General features: G+C 34.9%; 1 protein-coding gene across 3 annotated transcripts in view; it reads left to right on the top strand.

The window, feature by feature from the left end:
- Klhl13 (kelch like family member 13) overlaps positions 1–22,717 on the top strand; it is a 166,966-nt gene that overhangs the window by 129,649 nt on the left and 14,600 nt on the right. For all 3 annotated transcript variants that reach the window (XM_059250980.1, XM_059250978.1, XM_059250979.1), the window contains 3 exons: positions 5,974–6,115; positions 20,502–20,634; positions 21,156–21,352. In XM_059250980.1, coding sequence (XP_059106963.1) covers positions 5,974–6,115; positions 20,502–20,634; positions 21,156–21,352 — 472 coding nt within the window. The remainder of the gene's footprint in view (positions 1–5,973; positions 6,116–20,501; positions 20,635–21,155; positions 21,353–22,717) is intronic.

Below are 22,717 nucleotides of genomic sequence, written 5' to 3'. Positions count from 1 at the left end.
GATGGATGTATGAATATGAGAAATATGCACAATAGTTTCTTAACTTTGAAATGTTTTGACATATTCTTATTACCTTGATTATTTTTTTTTGGATGCTTATATTATCATGGCAGAAATATAATATTGAAAGCATAGCAGCTGTTGATAAAAATAAAAATGTTGCCTATGCTAAAAATTTCTTTTAGTAAAACCATTTCTGATCATTAATAATAGACCTAACATTTATCATAAAAATAGAAATAACTCACTAAAGCTTTGTTCTTTTGATTCCTTTTGAGCCTAATCTTATTAAGCAGATATGTTGTTCGTACATTTCTTAGCCAGAAATTAATTTATGCCTTATTCATACAGGCTACCATGATATTTTTAATTTCCTCATGTAAATGTCACTTTAGTTAGTAGACTGATATTTCAATTATTGCAGTACTATGGATTTTTTTTCACATTTTAAACAACTGTATCAGATTTATTTATCTAATTTCAGCAGTTGGACATTTTGTTCCTGATTTTAATTTTGTATTTCCCTAGTTTTTATGATGGAGAAAGATAAAATGAATGAGTATGAATATTGAAATTCGTGCGATTTATCATTCAGTTTTTGATTGGGATGGGTAAAGGAGAAAAAATCCACTAATATATTTAACATTCAATTCATACTTTGAATCTATCTGAAAACTAGTGGGAAATGGATCCTATCATCTTAAGTTTTTGATTCACTTCTCAAGGGTGGAAGGAAATACCTTGACAGATTTAGCACTCCAATTCAAATGAGCATGAGAACAGGTGGCAGAATTTCTCCTCCACCTGCCATGCAACTTTATCACAAGAAATGTTTCATTTAGCAAATGCTGCTGCTAGCAGACACTTCTCTACTTCAGAGCAGACAAACAAATGGAAGGAGAGTACTACTTTGAAGAAAACCCCTTTCTTGATTTTCTTTTGAAACTGTGAGTTTGAAATCTGTCTTTTCTTTTCCCGAGGGCTGGGTTGTGGAAAGGCTGAGTTGTTGACTTGATGAGCTAGTCTGCTTTGTGGCACTGTTAAAGCACTTATGGCTGTCTTGTTTGTTGTCTTGTTAGTGCTATCATTCTTACATGCTCACCCACTGGCAGTAACTTTTGGTTATGATAACATTATCGATCTGGGAACTTAAGATATTTGTGTTATACTTTAGGACTAACTCAAGAGACACAAGTGGTTTGTTGTAGTGAAACTGTGTTACAATGCATGTTAGATTTAATATGTCTAAGGAAATGATGGCAAGCCAAAAGTTGCACCATGAAACTAACCAGTAACTGAATAGAGAGAAACAATAAAGCTGTTGTTCATATACTTTACATTTTTTCCTGATTCATGTTTTTTTTCTGACAAATTCCAAGCACTTCAGGAATGTATAACGCAGACTATTTCCTCACAATGTCAGTGTGCGGTTCTTTATTTGTAAGCTAAAAGTTAAACCACCAGTGTATAAGTTGGCATACATAACTTCTATACCAAGATAAGTCATCTGGATTTAATGTATTCTCATGATAATAATTTCAAAAAGTACTATTCTCTTTTCCTTGACGTGACAGTGAAATGTCACCTTCCTTGGCATTTGCATTTAAAATGGATTTGTGTTTGTGGTGCTAGAAGCCAAGAAAATGAAATGTGCATTTTATAACTTACCAAGATGATACCTCAATTTCCAGCACAATAGTATTGGTTTCAGTAGTCTTTTGGATGTAGAGATTGAGGACTTTTCAAAGGGAGTTTCTGAGTTTGGACTCAATGCAAATTAGAGGTGCCCTCCCATGGAGCATACCAACAAATGTGATTGGCATGGTAATTTGTAAGAATATTCTGTTATTCATAGAACCTTGAGCAAATGAACTTACTCATCACCGTTCTGTATAGGAAACATTTTAACAAGAGTTACAAAGCACTCTTTTGGTGGCAGTCTCCTAGGATATAGATGTAATGCACAATCCTTCATTATCAAAAAAGAAAAAAAAAGGACTGGTCTAGTAATTTTGAGGCCTTTTGTCAAATATCCATTTGGATGAACAGCTCCACATAGACCCTAGGGACTTCATGCATGTCTGCACTAGTGATTTTGAGTGTGTCTTGTGCTCTACTTTTTGATAATTTATAGGTTTAAAAGATAGATGCTGTGCATTGATTTGCATGTTCTGGAATACTGAAGAAATTGAACATTTTTATCTGTTAACTATTTGTACATTTGTCTATATGAATTTGTCCACTTGTATTTATTTATATATGTTTTCCTTGAAGTTCTTGTAAAATATGGAAAGTTTGAGACAAGATTACAATGTTGGCATTGCTTTCTTAACAAAATAACAAATTGCTTAGATTTTTTCTTCCTTCAAACAACAGTGTAAGTAAATGCACTGCAAAATGTTTAACTTTTTTATGTTTGCAGGGGTTTTAGTAATGACATAGAGAGTGCCTCATCTCTAAACCACAGCTCTTCAACAACTACAGCAACAAAACAGCGATTATTTTCTTTAACAAACACATTTTGTGAAAGATTAGTTTTCTATTGGGTGGTTCGTTGTTGATTTGAAAATAAAATGTGTTCAGTGTGCAGGCTTAGTTTGACAGCCATATCTAGATTCTCATGTTATTGCAGAAAGATTCAAATTTTAGACATTGTCTCCTCTAAGTAACCTCTTAGTATTTATAAAATGGCAGGATTTGCTCAAGATTTACAAGATTCTAACTTGTTATGTAAAATTAAATCAAGTCAACAGTTGTTTTAAGCAGAATTAAGAAATTGTTATTCTTATATAAAATATAAAAATTTTCTACATAATTATCTTATAAACATCAGAGCTATTATCTCCTGATCTGTTGTAAACACTCAAGTTTTCCAAATGTTAGGAATGAGGAGAGCTGAGGTATTCTATTAAGATGGATTTAGAAGATTTAGTGTAATTAATAATTCCCACTGTGTTTTTGTACTCCTAACATTACTTCGTGGAGTCAAACCAAGGATTGGGAAATATTTAAAACATGAAATTACTTGATAAACACTTCATGTGGAAGTCATTCCCTCTATACCAGGGTTTCTCAACCTTAGCACCATTGACATTTTTTTCCTGAGAACATCTTTGACATACAGAATTGTCCTGTGTACTGTAGTATGTCTAGCAGCATCCCAAGAGATGACAGTAATTGCCTACTCCTCTCTCGGTTGGTACAATGAAAAATGTCCACAGACATTGTCAAGGGATGTGTGTGTGGTGAGGGGCAGGGATTGGAAGCAAAATTCCTTCCTTTCCTCTGCCCTTTGAGAACCACTGGCATGCATATTGTTTTAACTATATGACTTGAAAAATAAATCTTTTTTTTTTTAAATTTTGGTCTGGAATCTGTCTGATAAACAATCCCTTAACATAACATGATATAATTGTAGCCTGGGTTTTGCAGAAAGAGAAAGCTATTACTTCCCTACAGTGTTGAAGAACAATGATCTTCCCTTGTAGTCAATAAATTTAATAAAAAGAAGATAGAAGGGCATGTTGAGTCTCTTAAGAAGGTTGACATGTCATGTACTGTTACTGGCGTAGAAATAATAGGGAGTGTTTTGAATGTTAAAGAATCGGTCTCCTCAGTATTCCAGAAGTCAAGAATGAAGGCTTCTCCAGCTTTTGAAGTAATTATTAGAAAGCCAGCTATCTCCTATTGCCAAGAAAGGGTTGCATTTTCATGTAAACCTTCTCAAATTTGAGAGCAAGGGACAAATGACAAGTAAACAAGTTGTTATCTGTAGTTTATTCAAAGAAGCAACTTCTAGGGTATGTCATGAGGACAGAGCAGCTGCAGCTTTCCTCCTGTCCTTGTTGTAAAAATGATAATTGATGGCCGTTTAAGCACTGCATGATAAAGAAATGTCTTTGGAATGATTCACAGAAATGAGATTCCAGATTCAGTCACAGGACATAAATTAAGCCTCTCATACCAGGCTGTGTGTAGGGAATATAGAAATTAATAGCACAGTCTGCTTGAATTTGCTATTAAAATAATTTTAGATGGGTAGATATATTCTGGGTAGAGACGTGCCACACCATCTATCTATTTCTGACTTTTCCAATTGATGCTATAAATTCCAGTGCCTGTCTACAAACATGTATATGAATATTTTGCATGCTATGTAAATTATATATATCGTATATCATTCCTTTTAAAGCTATTTCTGAAACCTTAATGGAAGGCTATGTTCATTTTCTTTTATGCTTGTCAAAATCTAATTTGAATTATTCTCTATTAAATATCTATGAGAGATGAATAAAACATGGTTATATTTTATTAATTCATTTTTCATTGTACTATGGCTCTAATATTGTTAAGAAGAATTGATGTCACCCTTAAGGCAAGAATTTCTGCTAATTATTGCAGGATTTAAAAGCACTTGATTGGTGTCAGTATTCAAAAAGCAACATCTTTGTGTATAAAGTAGCTATAGTCTTAAAACTCTTATTAAAACTGAGCAGCTCAGATTATAGATATTAGAGGAAAAGGGCAAAATCTTTGATATCGGATAGTCCAGATAGGAAATCAAATAATTTAAATTTCAGGAAATTATAGCTAAGTAGAAAAATTTAAATTGATATTCTTTCTTTTCCTAATATCCACTTAGCAGTATCCATCATGAATGCACAAACCAAACCAATTCAGAGCCAAGGACTCCTTGTTCTTAGGCACATGATCCAGAATCCATTTTAGCTTCATAGAGTTAGGGGTATAAAAGGCTTCTTGTAAGAAATAATGACAGATCATTCTAGGGTGGTCAATTTTTAGTATAACCTAAGGACAGCCCTGTAACTATCAAAGGTTTCATTATCATCTCTGGTAATTAAGTGTCTTGGTGACTCCACATTCTGCAATCTTTTCTTACAGCCTTTGGGGAAAAAGTTATTATTTTAATATATACTTAGGAATGTCTTTCATTTACTTATGTTATTCATTTCTTTGAAAAAGGGAAATGCTAGTAGAATATAGTTGTTTCTGTAAAAAATCCAAAATTGAGGGAAAAAAAGCTAAAATTTTTATTTCATGTGTAAAATTTTATTTGGTTAGAGTTGACTAGAATGATTACTAATAACAGCAAAATGAAGTACTGCATTAATATATTGCAGTTATTTTTTACTTTTATTAATATGGGTGTATGGCAATTGAAATAAAGCCATATTTAAATTTAAATCTTGATTCTATTACTTGACTAACCTGGATAAGTTATTTCTAATTTTGCTTTCCTTAACAAAAAAAAGATAGGGACTGGAAACATAGATCAGTGGTTAAGAGCATTTGTTGCTCTTGCAGAGGACCAAAATTTAGTTCCCAGCACCCACATGGTGGCTCACAACCATCTGTAACTCCTGTTGTGGGGGATCTGACTCCTTCTTTTGACCTCTACAGGCACCAGACACACTTGTGATATACAGACCTGCATGCAGGCGGACATTCATACACAATAAATAAAATATAAAAAGAAAGGAAAAGGGAGCTAATAATATGACCTTTTGCATTTGGTTGTCTTAAAGTAAAAGAGCTCACCTGTGAAGTTCTTGGCAAGTACTTGATAGAGAGCAGTGATTAAATACATCAGTTACTAGTTTTTTCTTTCTAAAATTAGATACTTGAAATTAAGCATAACCATGAAGGACACAATTTGATGACATTGCTATTTGAATAGTAAAATATACAAAGCAAATATTGTCACCCTAAAAGTTTCTTGAGACTGTAGCTTAAAAATATCTTTTAGTTGATTTCTCAGTTCTTTTCTACATTTTCTATTCTTGGAAAGCATTTTAAACATGTGCATTTCTTTTATGCTGTGGACTGGTATGAAGTTAGAAAGCGGTAAAATGAACCTCAGTGTATTCCATAGATAGATGATTGTCAGCAGTCATTATTGTGAATTATGTACATTTTCATTTTCCTTACCTTCTCATTTAATAAATCTTTCAGATCTCTTGTGGACGAGGACGACCAGCACATGAAACTGTGCCTTGCAAGCAGTGAAATGGGGCTCTCTTCCCATTTGCAGTCTTGCAAGGCAGGAAACACACGGATTTTTACCAGCAATACCCACAGTTCTGTGGTGTTACAGGTAATTTCTACTGTCTCTTTGGGAGCATTTGTACAGTTATAAAACCTTCTAGTTGTTGTTTTGAAGTACAGGATATCAATAAGTGGGGAGGCTGTTAATGTGTGGGGGTGGGAAGGGAAGGTGCATGGAAAATTTGTTTTCAGCTCAGCTATTGTTAACATAAAATTTCTCAGACATAGAATCTATTACTTAGAAATAGAATCTATTACTTAGAAATAGAATCTATTACTTAGAAAAACAAAACCCCACCAGTGTAGAAATATTAATCAAAAAAATACATGTGTTCTTGAGTTTAAAATCATCCCCACAGTTCATTGTTTTTATTTGTGTAAAGAGTATCTTGATAGCATGTCACTTTATTTTTTAAATTTATTTTTAATTTCATATATATATACATATATATACACACACACACACTGTTTTTACATCATTTCCTCCTATTTCTTTTCCTTTCTCCCTAAAGAATATCCTGTTTGCCACCATTGACTCTAATCTGTTATTTAACAGCCAAAGTAAAAAAATCACAAGTTTCCTATTCTAAACATTCTAGTTCGTCTTCTGTTCTGCAGTTGTCTTTGTCCCGTTTATTTGATGTCTCAGTTCTCATTGGACATAGTAGGTGTGGGAGTAGGGATGGAGGCTACTGCATAGAGTCCCACTGATAGATGTAAGAATTAATAATTAACATGAAAGGAGGGGACAGAAATCAAAGGAACACAAAGCGCCAGAGATCTGGGACTATTTTGCATGGACGTTGTTGACATTCCAAGTGACCTTACTGACCTCTGTGGTCATTGATGAGTTAGAGAACAGTAGAGTCATTGAGGGCCACAAGTGCCTTCTAGATAAAGTTAAAATCTGACAGTCTTTTTTGCTAAGTAACATTATATATATGTATACACACACACACACACACACACACACACACACACACACACACATTTCTAAATGTATCTTAAAATGAAATCATCCTAGATGAATTTTATGATGCAGAACAACTACCTTGAAGTAGTACATATTATAATGAAAGATGATGCTTATAATTATTGTGTAATCTGTTTAGTGTAATGTCTCTGGGCTTCGTTTTCCTTATCTCTAAAATGTGACTCTTGATCCATAAATCCTGAGAGATGGGTTCTAAAGTTTGTTGTCCTTTGGGTATCCTCAGCAGAAATATGAGGGCCAGAGAGAAAGACAGTTCAGTCTTTTGACATCTTGACACTGTATACATAGTATAAATGTTGACTTTTCCAGCCCATGTGAGGAAATAATAAGGGGTTAAGTAGATATCAAGAACATAAGAGGACACTACTTTAGTATCCTTGTACTAGAGAACAGCTTTAAAATACTGGGGAAAAAAAAAACCAGAGGCAAGAATCTTCTCCCACCAACAACCATGGATTATTTTCTTCATGAATGAGTAAATGAGATGATAGAGAAGATGAATTATAAATCATTGTTACAGTGAGGGAACATTTAAAATAGCCTGAATGTTTTCCCTGTTATCTTTTTGTCATTTAATCACATACTTTTTGTACTCATTGCACAGATCTATCCTACTTTTTTGTTTGTTTTAAGACATGATCTTGTTCTGTAGCCCAAGATAGCCTGAAGTTCACTTTATAGTCTAAGCTAACTTTGAACTGAGGCAATCAGTTCTGTCTCAGCCCCCTAAACAGAATTCTCAAAAGAGCAATACAAATGTCCAAGGAGCATTCAAAAAATGTTCAACATCCTTAGCCATAGGGAAATGCAAACTAAAACTACTTTGAGATTTCATCTTGACCTAGTCAGAATGGCCCAAATCAAGAAAACAAATGGCAGCAGATGCTGGTGAGGATGTGGGGTAGGACAGAACACTTATTCACCACTGGTGGGATTACAGACTAGTACAGCCACTGTGGAAATCAGTGTAGAGGTTTCTCAAAAAGCTGAAAATCAATCTACCACACAATCCAGTTATTCCACTCTTGGGTACTCAAAAAACTCTAAATCTTACTATGGCAATGGTTGCTCATCAATGTTCAATTAATGCTCTATTCATAATAGCCAGGAAATGGAATGCACAACAAAAATGTGCATTTGCACAATAGAATATTACTTAACTGTTAAGAAAAATAAAATTGCTGGAGATTGTGATACATGCCTTTAATCCCAGCATTCAGGAGGCAGAGGCAAATGGATCTCTAAGTTCGAGGCCAGCCTACACTCAGTCTACAGAGTGAGTTCCAGGACAGCCAGGATTGTTACACAGAGAAACCCTGTCTTGAAAAAAACAAATAAACTAATAAATGTATAAATAAATAAATAAATAAATAAATAAATAAATAAATAAATAAATAGTGAAAATGGGTAGAACTGAAAATAGTCATCCTGAGTGATATAACCCAGGCCTAGATAGGCAAACATCACATTTTTCCTTCCATATATAGATGTTAGCTATAAATCTTTAGATAGGTGTTTAATTTGCAATACCCACAGAAGTTAGATAACTAGTAGGGGGCCATAGGAAAGGAAGGGATCACTCTAGGGAAAGCAGATAGAATATAGTGATATAAAGGGATAAAGAGGAATAATGGAACAAGGATTAAATGGGGTGGTGGATGGGAGGCCAAGGTAGAGGAGGGAATCTGGGGAGGGAAAACTAATCCTGAAGGCCTTTTGAAAAAGCCATATGGAAACCTACTACTGTACAAGCATCCTAAAATATATACCTAATACATATAATAGAAGAGTTTAAGGGAAGTTATCCTATCACTGGAGGACAGTATCCCAACTAGACACCACATACTAGCAAATAAAAACCACCAGTATCAGGACCTGGTTACCTCTTTGAGTTTTGACAGTGATATCCCAAAGGCCCCTAAACATTCCAGGATAGTGCCTTTGCTCTTGGTTACTCTCCAGAACTTGATGGCAAGACCCTATTGGTGAAGACACCACATACTTGAGTCATAAAACATGAAAAATTAAAGTGAGTACAGACCTGGAAGCTTCACTCTTACTGGCTAGTTTTCATAGTGCTAAAAGACGCTGTGCAAGCTACTGAAGGAGAATCATAATCATCATTGTTACCCAGCTGTGAACCCCGTGAGCTACAGTAATGACTTTCCTGGCGTGATACTGGATGAGAGTGGCATGAATGTTAGCCGCATGAATATTTTCTTGGATATAAGACCCACTCCAAGAGATGGAACCCATACCTGACACTCTTATTGGGGCCAATAACCTGTGTCTCTACTGCTCTTAGTCCCAAGGGGAGAATAGACTACTACTATTCTCCTAAATTGACTTAGTATTTAAAAAGCTCCTAATGGCCTATTAGTACATCTCTCAACCCTTAGCAGAAAAGCTACTTTGTGTAATGTTGGCGATTAGCATAGGGACCAACAACTCGACAATGTGCAGCTAAAAAGAGACTGAAGAATATTCAGCCCTAAATTAGAAATCTATGTCACATCCCTCCCCCAGAGTTTCAAGGATCGTCCAGAAAGAAGTGAGCAGAAAGAGTGTAAAAGCGAGAGGCAGAGGTGATGGATGACTCTGGAAAAAAACAGTTTTCCAGACACAATAGGACAAATGCACATATGAATGTACAGCAGTTGTGACAGTGTGCTCAAGACTGGTGCACACTCAAGACAGACAATATTCCAATGTGGGGGTGGGGAGTCAGCACACAGTCTCACCCTAGCTGAGGAGCTATTAGCATTTGATAGCTGCTGGAAGAAAGTGAGTTTGTTTTCTTTAAGAGCCACACTCTAGGGTAGGCCTCACCCCTGGGAAATGCAAATACAAATTGAAGTTGGTGAGTTAAGAGGGAAAAAAAGAAGAAAAAAGAAAAAGCGAAGCCATGTGGGTAGAGAGGTGGGGATAGATCTGGGAATAGTTTGGAGAGGGGTTGAGTGTGATCAAAATACATTGTATGAAATTCTCAAAGAATTAATAAAAATAATATTTTTAAAAAGTACCTTCCCACAAACAGATTTGAAGACCAAGCACTAACAGGAAACCGTTTTCTATATAATTTTGGATGTGTGGTTGTCCAGGGAATAAGCCAGAGAAGTGTTTAATATATAAATGTTATCATTGTGTTAAAATTAGCAGCAACACAAACTCCAGTACTGTCAAGGGGAAAGATCCATGGGGAGAAACTGTTTTAGGAAGTCTCACCCTGAGTGATTACCCATTTCCTAACTGTAGTGAGAATAACTTGATTCGTCTAGCTCAGCCCAAACTAGAATTCTAATTATAGTACTACTGGCTAGTGATCTGACTTTGAGAAAGTCACTTATCCTCTCTGGACCAGTTTCCTTATTTGTAATCTGGGTGAAAGATACGAAGATTAAATGTCACAGTTTATGGAAAAGTAAGGTCTATGATAAATATTTCTTTTCCTTCCACCCAAGCTAAACAGAGAATATTGCAGGGGAAAATGTAGCTGATCAGAAGTGATGGGTACACCAAATAAGGTCTCCATCTGGTTGGCCTGAGTGACTCTAGAAAATTAGTCATCTTTATTAAATAGGCTGCAACAAATTAGGCTGTCAACGTGCCTAGAAAGACATTTGATACATAATCAGCTTGCATTCCTACAACCTTAAACAAATCCCAGAAGAATCCATGATGGAGTTAGCAGTACAAATTACATGTACAAAGTAAGAAGATTACCCAGAGTTAGCTTAAGGACTGATTGTTGAAAGTCAAGGATAATTTCATTGCCCCCATTCCTTGACTGCTACTGTATCTGTGCTTGCTTCTCATAAAGGCTTCAGTTCTTTGACTTCTCCTTATTATCCCAGATTGACAGTGTCTTTCTTTTACTGTGCAGTCCTTTGATGATAATTCTCAGTATCATATGCTCTCAGGTGCATTAATTTTTAAATAAGGGCTTTATTATGATGCAATTCATATACCATATAATTCACCTAGTTAAAGTGTATAAGTCAGTGGGCTTTAGACTGTTCACAAGATTTTGCAACTATCACAATAGTCTATTCTGAAATAGTATCATCTCAAATTAAGAAAACCTGTATCTGCTAGCAGGCACTCTACATCTGCTGCCAGCCCCTTCCTTATCCTTAGGTAGCCATTAGTCTCTCTAGCTCCATACCTCTGTGTATTCTAAGTATGTCGTATACATGAAGTTATCAAATACATGGTCTTTATGACTAGTTGCTGCTACTTACTAAAAAGTTTCCAAGGCTCATCCATGTTATAGCATGTACCATACTCCTTTCTTTCTATGACCAAACAATATTCCCATTGCATGGATGCATTTGTTCATTGATGGGTACCTGGTGACGTCCAGCTTTTAGCTTATGCACAATGCTGTGATGATTATATATTTACAAATATTTTCATTTCTTTTTTATATGAGTCTAGGAATGGAGTTGCTTGGTCCTGTGGTAATTGTATGTTTAATCTTTTGAAGAACTGCCAGAGTGTTTGCCAATATGGCTGCACTATTTTATAGTTATACTGAATTGTAGACAGCTCTGGTTTCTTTATAGTAAAGAATAAATGTAGCACATGCTCTTTGACATGTCGTACACTAAAAGAAAGCATGTAGTACATGCTCCTTGACAATTGTGTGGTTTTTTAAAAATATGGCCATCCAAGTAGGTGTGAAATACTATTATGGTTTTGATTTGCATTTCCCCAATTGCTAATTATATTGAGCAGCTTTTCATTTGTGCTTATGGTCATTTGTATGCCACCTTAGGTGAAATGTCTATTTAGAATATTGGCCCAGTTTTTAATTGGGAGATTTATCTTTCCATAATTTAATAATAAATGTTCTCTTATATGTATATGTTATATATATTATATTCATTATATATATAAAATGTAGATACAAATCCTTATCTCATAAATAGTTTGCTGGCATTTCTCAAAACATCTTCAGATTTATGTTCCTTCACTGTTTGGCTATGTTAATTTCTAATCCTTCATCCATTGAATCACATACCCCTTTCCTTGGCATTAGCTTAGCAGAGTTAATAGAAAAGAGGGTCAAAGAAAATGCTTACATGGCTTTGAAATTTTTCACTGTCCTGATGTTCTTTCACATGTCATTGTCCTTAGGCCTCTTTCCTCTCCTGGAATGCCCTTTCTTTTCTTTATCTGTCTCCTATTTGTTCATAATGACTCATCTTAAATGGTACCTTTTGGTAACATGCTTTTTTCCCTATTTAGAAAGTGGGTATTTTTTTAAAATTTATGTTTTCCTGACACATAAAACACAAAAGTACACATATTAATGAATGGCATGATGTTTGGGTGCATGGTAAGTTGTATGATGTTTAAATAAGGTTAAATATATTTGTCTCCTCAAATATTTACTATTTCTTTATGGTAAAAAGTTTAAAAGTCCTTTGTTCTAGCTTTTCAAACTTTGTGATACGTGCTTGTTATCTACAGGCACCCTTTTAAGCAGTAGCACACTAGAACTCTTTATTCATTCCTATATAACTGCAGCTTAACAATCATTGATCTCTTTCTCCCATATAAGATATTTTGTGACTAAAGCAGTTACTGGCTTCTACTATACCCACATAATTCATTCCTTAATGAACATCATCTCTTAGAAAGATTCTCCAGACCTGGAATCTAACATGTTCTTTCTGTATGCCTTTTATCTAGTGCTATGGTATGTGAGTATTCTCCATAAATATCCAGCTTTTTTTTTAATATTGTCAGTATCATTAAAAGATGCAATGCGTGTAAAGAGCTTAGGCTAATACTTGGCATAGAGAAACCACTTAATGGCTTTTGCTGTTCTTATGGGTATTATTTATGGAATGAATGACTTTAGATGGCAATATATGATGCATTTACTTATAATCTTGCTTCATTGATACTTGAAAATATGTAATAAAACAGAGATGGCAAGAATTGTTATATCCACCTTATATGTAGAGACTGACTATCACAGAAGTTAGGAGGACTGCCAAAATTCATATAACCATTTAGATGACACATACTAGGACTTGACCCAGGTTTTCTGACCCTGTATGTGCATTTATATTCTAATTCTGTTCTAAACTGTTTTACCTTCTAAAATATAAGCTCTATAAATATGAACTGCCCATTAGCCATAATTATAAAAATATATCAATAGAAGCTAACAATTTACATGAATAATATAGTAGGTTTTATTCTTGATAGAAAAAGTAGTATTACACAGATTATTTCCTTCCTTGTCTGTTCTTCTCTGTATCTGCCAAAAAAGTAAGTAAAACAAAAGCAAGGAGTCAAAATGTGAATTGTCATTTCATTGGTAGCCCCATTGTTAGGAAAAAGAGACCATAGCTAGGATACAAGGCTCCAGATGGGAGCTATCCATGCTAGGTGTTGAATACTTCTGTCATTGAATATAAACCATTTCTTGGATATTAGTAATACTTAAGCCCACGGACACTTAAAAATACTTTTCTGTTCTTCCATTGAGACTTTCCCATCCTCATGACTAGTGCCTAATACTCTGATATTTCCATGTTTTCTCTATTTTAGCTATTTATTTTCTCTGCCTAATTTTAGTGCTACAGTTACTGTAAGATATAATTTTATAACCTTCAGTTATTACCTAGCTAATAGAATGTTTAAAAGTGGGGTGTTTAAAAAGCTGAGGCAAATTAATGAGTCATGCTTTCTACTGGTTTAGCTTCATGGAATGTTAGTTTTAAAGTTGATGTTTGGGTTCTTGGTCATGACATGTTGGTGATCTTTACCTCATTTCAAAACTTTATAATTATAAGAGAAACATTTTTAAAAATGTATTGTTGAGCCAAACATGTCAGTGAATGCCTTTAATCCCAGCTCTCAGGAGACAGAGGCAGGTGGATCTCTGTGAGTTTGAGGCCAGCCTGGTCTACAGAGCAAGCTCTGGGGCAGCCAGGGTTGTAGGTTGCATAGAGAAACCCTGTCTCAAAAAAATGCTAACATAAACATAATTACTAAAAGTTACATGTTATAAAATAGCTCAAGTAATTTAGATTGCTAAGATTCTATCAAAGTCATACATTTCATTTATTTTCTGTTCCTTCATGGCAGCCAGAATAGAAAGAACTTATTATATATCTTTGCTGGGGAAGTACTTCTTAGATCCCCCATGGTAGGGTACAATGAACCATTCTTATATTTTCTAATTGATATGTATCTTCAAGTATCCAACCCTCTTTTTTTTGAGACAGGGTTTCTTAACCCTCTTAATTGAATATTTTCTTTAATTTTTAGGTTTATTTTATGTATATACATGTTTTACCTGCATGTATGTATGTATATATGTATGTATGTATGTATGTATGTGTATTGTATACATGCCAGGTGCCTGAGGAGGCGAGAAGAAGGTGTCAGAGCCCCTGGAACTGGAGTTACAGAAAGTTGTGAGCTGCCATGTGGGTGCTTCCAGTTTTTTATTTCTTCCCGTGACTTATTGCACTGGAAATATCTGGAGACAAGTGTTGAGTAGAAGTTATTAGCATGTACATATTGTTTTCTTCTTGAGTTTAAGGGAAAGCTTTTAGTCTATGAATTCGGTGACTTTTTTTTAAATCAACAACCTTAGCAAACCACTGCAGTTTGAATGGCTTTCCTAAAGCCTACTTTTACTTAGAGAGACTGCCCTCCCCTTTGACCATACTATACTACTGCTTTTTGTATTGTTAAATTTGACATGTTAAGACTTAATTGCATATCTATGCTCTTGATGGATTTGTTTTTATTCTTACTTTGTGAATCATTGTCTCTCTATGTAGCTCAAGCTGACCTCAAACTCCCAATTCTCTGGCCTCAACTTCCTAGGCACAAGTATTAGGATTACAGTCATGTACTGCCATGATGGACACCTCTTGATGGATTTTACTGTTGTAGTTCTTCAGTTATATTTGTCTGGTTTGAGTGTTAAGGTAATACCTGGGACTAGATAAGGTACTACATATCTGTGATAATATCACACAGGAAATAGAGGCAGGAAAGTTATGAGTTCAAGGTCAACTTCACCCACATAACTAGTTGGAAGCTTAGGCTACATGACATACTTTCACATAAAAAAGACAGTAAAGAAAAAAAACAACAAGAAACCAAAAACAATGCTGTAGGTAGCATGCACAAAATTCTGGAGTCAATACCTGACACTGTACCCCAACATGGAGATTTCTAGTCACAAAACTCTTCAAGTTTTGGCTTCATGTATTTTGCAATTCTGCTCTTAAACATAGAAAAATTAATGATTTTATATTCTCTTGTTTAATTGATGCCCATGTCACAAAATGACTCACATTATCCCTGCTAATAGTCTTTGTTCTTCAATCTGTTTTATCTGATACTCTATTTATGTCAGCTGTGTTTTAGTTACTGTCAAGTCAGTATATTTTACCATCTTCTTATTTTATAAATTGGAATATACAGTTAGAGTGATTTTTACTTGCCTGTGCATTGCAAATATGTCATTTAATCATCAAAATTATGAAATGGAATGATTACATGACTCCAACTTATTTCTTATTACCTCTTGGTAGTCCCTTTTCCTAAATCTTGGGAACTACAATCAATTTTCTGTCACTTTGTTTCTGTTGATAAAAAAAAAAAACCCTCCAAACTATAATATAACCTATAAGATACCGATATTAGCTTCTCATAGTCTAGTCTTTTAGATCCATTCACTCTGTCATGTATGTTAATAGTTTGTCCCCTTTTTAATTCTTGAATAGTGTTTTACAGTATGATTCTTTGTGGTATTTCTTGGCTATACTTCATGTTGACCATCCTCCCAATTATTTCCACTTAACCAGGGCGCGCTCGCGCTCTCTCTCTCTCTCTCTCTCTCTCTCTCTCTCTCTCTCTCTCTCTCTCTCTCTCTCTCTTTTATCTAAAAGCTGAGGCTTCATTCCCTGCTGTGCTATATACATACTACAACTACACCCATGCCTTGATACAGATTTAGAGAAAAAGTGAGCACTTACCTCATGGGCTATCATGCATTCTATGCTAGATGACTACTTACAAAAGGCATGATACCCAAGTTCTTGCTTTGCCCTTGATGGCTGGCTGGTGGGGGATGGGGAAGGAGTGGTGTGAGAAGGCATCTCTCTAAGTATATCTCCCTTATATTTTGTCCTATAAACTTAATTGTCTTGGTCTTTTCAAACTGAATTTTGCCTGGGTTCTCACGTTGTAACTTTCTACACAGTGTGTTGTGACAATTATGAGTTCATCTAATTCTTTTTCTTGTCTTTCACCAATGCTGCTCTTTTGGTCTTAAAAAGCTGTACTTGTTATATTGTTTGTCATGTTTTTAAGGTGTTTTGGGAGGTAACATGAAGAAAAAATCTGCTACTTTCTTTGCCTTTTCTGGAAACAAAATTTTCTAAGCTTTATTTAAATGCTAATCTTGACACACAGAGCAAAACTGCCTGTTTTAGGAGAGATTTGGTTGGTAACAGCTTTATAAAGGCAGTCAAATTTGAATTATGCTTTGAAGGAGGGAGGACATCCATATGATACATACAGACTTTGTTGACTCCCCAAGGGAGGCCTTACCCCCTATGAGGAGTGGATGGGGGTGGGGGAGCAGGAAAAGGGGAGGAAGGAGGAACTGTGGTTGGTATGTAAAATGAAAAAAAATTAAAAATGAATGGCATAAATAAAAAGTAATGGAAAAGGAGTAAGCCTGGGTTGGACAACCTGATATGATGGGTTACATTACACAGAGTCATAAAATTTATGGGTATATAGTTGGGTTAGAGCCAGATTTGAGAAGTCTTTGAAAAGCAGCAGTTATGATATAGCATAGTGATAGAGAGCTATTAGATGTTTTGAAAGTGCAAGCTGTGGTACATAATGATAACAGTGTTTCATATTAATATAAAATTTTATGTCCAGCCTATATATCTCTTTCCTCCAAATCAAATGAAGAGCAGCCCCATAAAATAAAATCTCATATTGCTTTGATCAAATATGTGATATCTACTAAGAGATTAAACTCATTACTTAACCTTTTCTTCTTCAGATCTTAAAATCTTACATCCTTGTTTGTAAAACATATTTTCTATTGGTAATTTTTATTGTTCTTGTCAAGATGAGTTTCCTGTTTCTGCTCATTCTTTTTGCAAAATTATAGTTATCACATTATTTGTAATACTACTAAATTCTTTCTAATGCAGAAGTTGGTGGAAATGTTTACTTGCCTCATTATTTTTAATACCATACTATACATCAGAGTTGATTTTTCATATTTCATTTGAATGGCACTGCTATCCAACCAACTTTTAAAATAAGTTATTTTTGCTTATTTTTATATTAGAATTTTGTAACATTGACTCTTTCTTTTCTCTTATAGAATAATTATGAAATTTGTTAGGTTGAGTTAATTTGCTTCTACTTTTAGGGTATTTATAGACATGATTCTTTGTAATATTTGAAGTTTTGATATACTGGTTAATTTAAATTTCAAGAAGATTAAAACATTTTAGTATTTGTTTGTCCCAAAACAATATAGAAGAAATATAAAAAAGATGAAGGGAGATTTATTGAGGGGAAAAAAGTAGATATCCAGGAACTGAGGACAAACAAGTTCCTCTTAAATCAGAACCAAGGCCCAGCAAAAATGAAATAATAGAGAAATAAGATAAGTGCTAATACAGAAAGGTGAATTTAAATCAATGGAAGCAGTTTCAAGGATATCCTTAAAAGTTAACTAGAAGCTAAGCAATGTCCATAAAGCAGAACTCTATGTGTAGAGCAGTGGGTAACATAAATTTATAGAAACTATATGAAAGGAATAAATACAATATTGGGTGGAGAAAATTATTGTTTTAATGAAAGGACACACTTTGTGCATGATCTCTAAGATCTTTTCTAGAGTTGATCAGAGGAACAGATTGTGAGACAACAGGTAAAATGCAGAGAAGAGATTGTAGGGTGCCAATCCCTAATTGACACATCGACAGGGCAACCCTTACAACAGAGGCTCAGGGAAAATCACAGAAGAGGGGGTGGGAAGGTTGAGATTGTAAGAGCTAGAGGACTTGAAAGTCTACTTTAAGATAGTGTCTCTTACATAGGACAGGAAAACTGCACCCATGAATCTCAACAATATGGTTGTTTAAACAAGACCTGCATAATGACATTAGTTGACATTACAGTGTAGATGGGGAATGCTTACAAGGCTCCACCCCTAGGTGAAGAGCTACAAGCAATCAGTGGCTTTTGGAAGAGAGAATGAGTCTTCTCCAAGGACAAGTCCTCTAATAAATTATCCAGTCCCAAGTGGTACAGCCCTAAACACAAAACTGCTCTAAATGGACTCAATGTGTGTGTGTGTGTGTGTGTGTGTGTGTGTGTGTGTGTGTGTGTATGTATGTATGTGTATGTGTGTGTGTGTATGTGTATGTATATAAGAGAGAGAGTGGGTGGAAGGAAAACAGGAGGGAATGGCGTAAACAAAGTGCAAATACAGTACTTGCATATGAAATTCTCAAATTTAAAAAACAATTAAGGAAAGAGTATGAGAATGAGAACAAAAAGTAGATAGATTGAAGGCACTTTCAAAGGTCTTTCATGACATCAAAATACCAAGAAAGGGTTGAGTTTTTCTTGATTGTGTAAATAGATGCACAATGATTTACTTTGTGAGGAGGATAAAGTCTCTTGATACCTTAGCTGAGCTGAGCTGAGCTGTCCAGATGTTAAGGAATGAGCCTATCTGTCCACAGGAAGTTCATTGTTGCATCAATTGTAATTTCAAAAGTTCTAAGACCATCAGAGTGCTGTGGTATGTCACCATGGGAGAGTTTACATCCTCTAAGAATGAAGTTTGTCCTTGCACATTGAGATACAAGGCTCTTTGTTGTTATGTAGGCATGTGCCAGTATACCTGAATTTATCCTTATGTGTTTTGACTTTTAAAAGGTGTATAGCAATAATTTTTAACCTCAAATTTATTTGAGGAAGAAAGGGAAAACAAGCCATTCCACTGTATCCAACCTTTTGTTCCTAAACACTAGGCTTACTTACTTCCGTTTTTCCTCTCATTTTCAACCTTTATATTCTTTCACAGCAAGCGCCTTAAGCACATTCCCTTTCATTCTTGGGAGAAGCTGTTTCTAGTTCCTAATTAATATGACAAAAAGCTATGTTCTCCCCACCATGCTTACATGACTTTAAAGTACTAATTGACAGCTTCTAAGTGAAATGGGGTTTTGTGCATATCCTAACTTGAACATTTACTACAAAGGATATGCCAAAGCACTGGTGAATTCCAAGGTACTGGTCCCCAAACAGTGCCAGCCAAGGGTGTCTCCTTATCAGCTGATTGACAGTCTTACCCCCACTGCAGTGTGCTCATTCTATACTTACAGATACTTACCAAATTTAAAAGCACCTCCCATAAACTTACTGAACTTTTTGCTCCTTACGTGAATAGTAAGAGTCAATTCTTGTCTTAACAGCTTCTCCAAGTTGGCATTGCTTTGGCAAGATTCACTGCTACTGTTTTTCATCTACATTTCTGAATAAGAGAGTTAAGGGGTGAATTACAGAGCTAGGGTATGGAGTGTTTGTGTTTGCAGAGGAATGGGGACATTTGTGAACAGTTTCGTAATTATGAACAAAAACATGCCTTCATTGGCAAAGATATACAAATCCAATACATAATCCTGTCAAGACCAAACTCCCTGTTTGGGGTACAGACAAAGGAGTTAATCAACAGGTATTCTTCTCACTGGGACCTGTCTCTCCTCTCCACTGCAGGGGCTAGCCTGTTCATCCTCTGCTAATCCTTTAAGCCTTTGGAGACAATTAAGCCTACTGTTGGGACTCCCTACACTCCTTTTATCAAAGATAGTTAAATCTCTGACTTGAAAGATAATTGGCCAAACAGCAGCAGCAATCCTTAATTTTTAAGGAGGATAAACAATTCAGGTGATAGGATGAACTCCAGCATTGCACTTGATATAGACAGATATCTTCTCCTTTCTGTCTCAAGTGGGAAAAAGCCATCAAAATGCAAAAGATTCTCTTAAAGTTCTATAGCAGTACTATCCAGGTGATTATGGAAAGCAGTTCTGGAAGGTTGAAGGGGCTTTTTTAATGCATGGGGAAAACAAGTGTAAATTATCATTTTTTTCTCCAAGTAGGGTAAATACATGTATAAATAAATGAATTTACATACTTCCCTTCTTTGTTCTTAATGTAAATTAGCCTAAGTTCTATTTTTTGTGTGCTGTAAAATGTATACAGAGATCAACACAGCAGTTTTTATTCTTTTTGAGCACTCTTTTGGCTCTGTTTTCAAAATAGACTAGACCTCTAAACAGAAGCTTAGCACACAGGGGTTGTGATGTTCTTTTTCCCTTGATTCCTGGCTCAACTCATGTGCTTGTTACAGGGCTTTGACCAGCTTCGGCATGAAGGACTGCTTTGTGATGTGACCCTGATGCCCGGTGATACAGATGATGCCTACCCTGTGCACAGGGTCATGATGGCATCTGCTAGTGACTACTTCAAAGCTATGTTCACAGGTACGTTGCCTTTTGACACCCTGCGTTCACATTAAGACATTAGGGGAAAGCCCTGTTTAATTATTGTAGTATTATTATTTCTAATCCAAAATCCAGTATTTCACTGTATGTTATTAAAAAATACCTTCAAAAGAAATATTTACCAATCTGTGTGGTTGTGTGTGCTGCTGCTCTGTCATGGGAAATCAAAGCATGTTTTGTACCATCCCTTGTACTTCATAGTCTTTCTTTTTTTAATATCAGAGACTCTGTATTCCTATAATATGGTCTTTACTCTGTCAAAAGATAGGAAGTGACAGGAGAACATTTGAAAGCATTTGCATCATATATGATCTTCATTAGTATAGAGAGAATTTTCTTCAAGTGCTCTTTTAACTGTAAAAATGTGCAAAAGCCCAACTGTGGAATGGATGCTTATTGAAATAAGACTTTCCCTTGATTTTAATGCATCTAATTAGCAGCAGAAGTGAGTTTGACCTTAGTTATCCACCATCATTGAATTGACTCTCTTTTCATTTAAGGTGGCATGAAAGAACAAGAGTTAATGTGCATTAAGCTTCATGGCGTGAGCAGAGTAGGTCTAAGGAAAATTATTGATTTCATCTATACTTCGAAACTGTCTCTCAACATGGACAACCTTCAAGATACTCTGGAAGCTGCCAGCTTTCTGCAGATTCTACCAGTTTTGGACTTCTGTAAAGTGTTTCTCATATCAGGGGTAAGATGTTTTCGGATCTTATTTTTCTTGTTGGTAGATGCTCATGTAGAGTTAGAGAAGGGCTCATGAAGTCAGTGGTATAGACATGTAAAACTTAGCATCAGAAGAAGCTGTTGTGTAAGGCGTGGTGTGGGAGTAAGTGGAAAATAAAACAGGTAAATTTTACAAAGTAGAATTATTTAACAAAAGCCTTCTATATAGGCAAATGATGTGGAATAGTATTACATTTGAAAATATATATGCCTTAACTTGTTTCATAATTTTATTTACTTTAATTTTGCTTTATTCATTTCAGTGATTTTATACAGCATTTGACTTATTTTTATACAGTAGTCTTCTTTTATTGAATTACATAGAAAAGTAATCTGAGCTTCTCGAATTCTGTTAAAGCAAGCTTGACAGTTTTTTCTTCTTTGAATATGGGAACTTTGATCTTAAGAACTAGCAGTTAAGTGCTAACTTGCAAAGACTTACAACATCACACTGAATAGTGGTTAGCTTTTTTTTAAAATCAACTAATCAAGGAACTACTTAATAGTCATTCTATTCCTACAGACACTATTTTATTTTAGTTAAGAAAACTTAAACATTGGCTTATACAGAGATGACAGGATTTCTACAATTCCTGGAGCCTGCTTTTGTGATTAAAATTATAGTAACAGTGAAATTTTATATATTTTCTAATTCATTATTTGATAGATAATATATTTTACTATAATTGTTTTTAACTAATGTCAACTTTAATATTGGTAATTTGTTCTTAGGCCTTTTTGAACTTTTGAACATGAACTCTTTCTTCCTTAAAACACTAAGTTTGGGGAAAACATTTACCTAATTATTTTATTAATAAGCTGCTTCTTGTCTACCAACAGGTAAATCAATACTGATGTGATATAAGTACACAAGAGAATGATGAAAAGAATACATTTCTGTCATTTACAAGTTACAAGGATAAGCCTGGAATATAATATATTAAGTGAAATAAGGCACACATACGAAAAAGAATACTACCTGTTCACACACACATGTAGAAGCTAGAAAAGTATATTTCATAGAAGCAGAGGAAAATAGTGCTTATCAGACTCCAGGGAATATAGAGCTAAAGGATGTTGAAGGAGAAATTGGTTAGTGGGTACAGAAACAGAGTTACATAGTAGCATTCTGGTATTCTAGAACAGCAGCACAGTGGAGTGACTATTTCTAATAATGTTTCATATATATCAAAATAACGATAAAAGTATTTAAAATATCCTTACAATGAAGATAATGAATAAGACAATGGATATGCTAATTACCTTAATTATTATACAACATATATATGTATTGAAACATCATATTGTAACAGTAAATTTAAATAAGTAATAT

This window comes from Peromyscus eremicus, chromosome X (genome assembly GCF_949786415.1).
Source record: "Peromyscus eremicus chromosome X, PerEre_H2_v1, whole genome shotgun sequence".
Taxonomy (NCBI): Eukaryota; Metazoa; Chordata; class Mammalia; order Rodentia; family Cricetidae; genus Peromyscus; species Peromyscus eremicus.
Note: the sequence above shows the minus strand (reverse complement) of the source record. Positions and strands in the feature narration are given on the sequence as shown.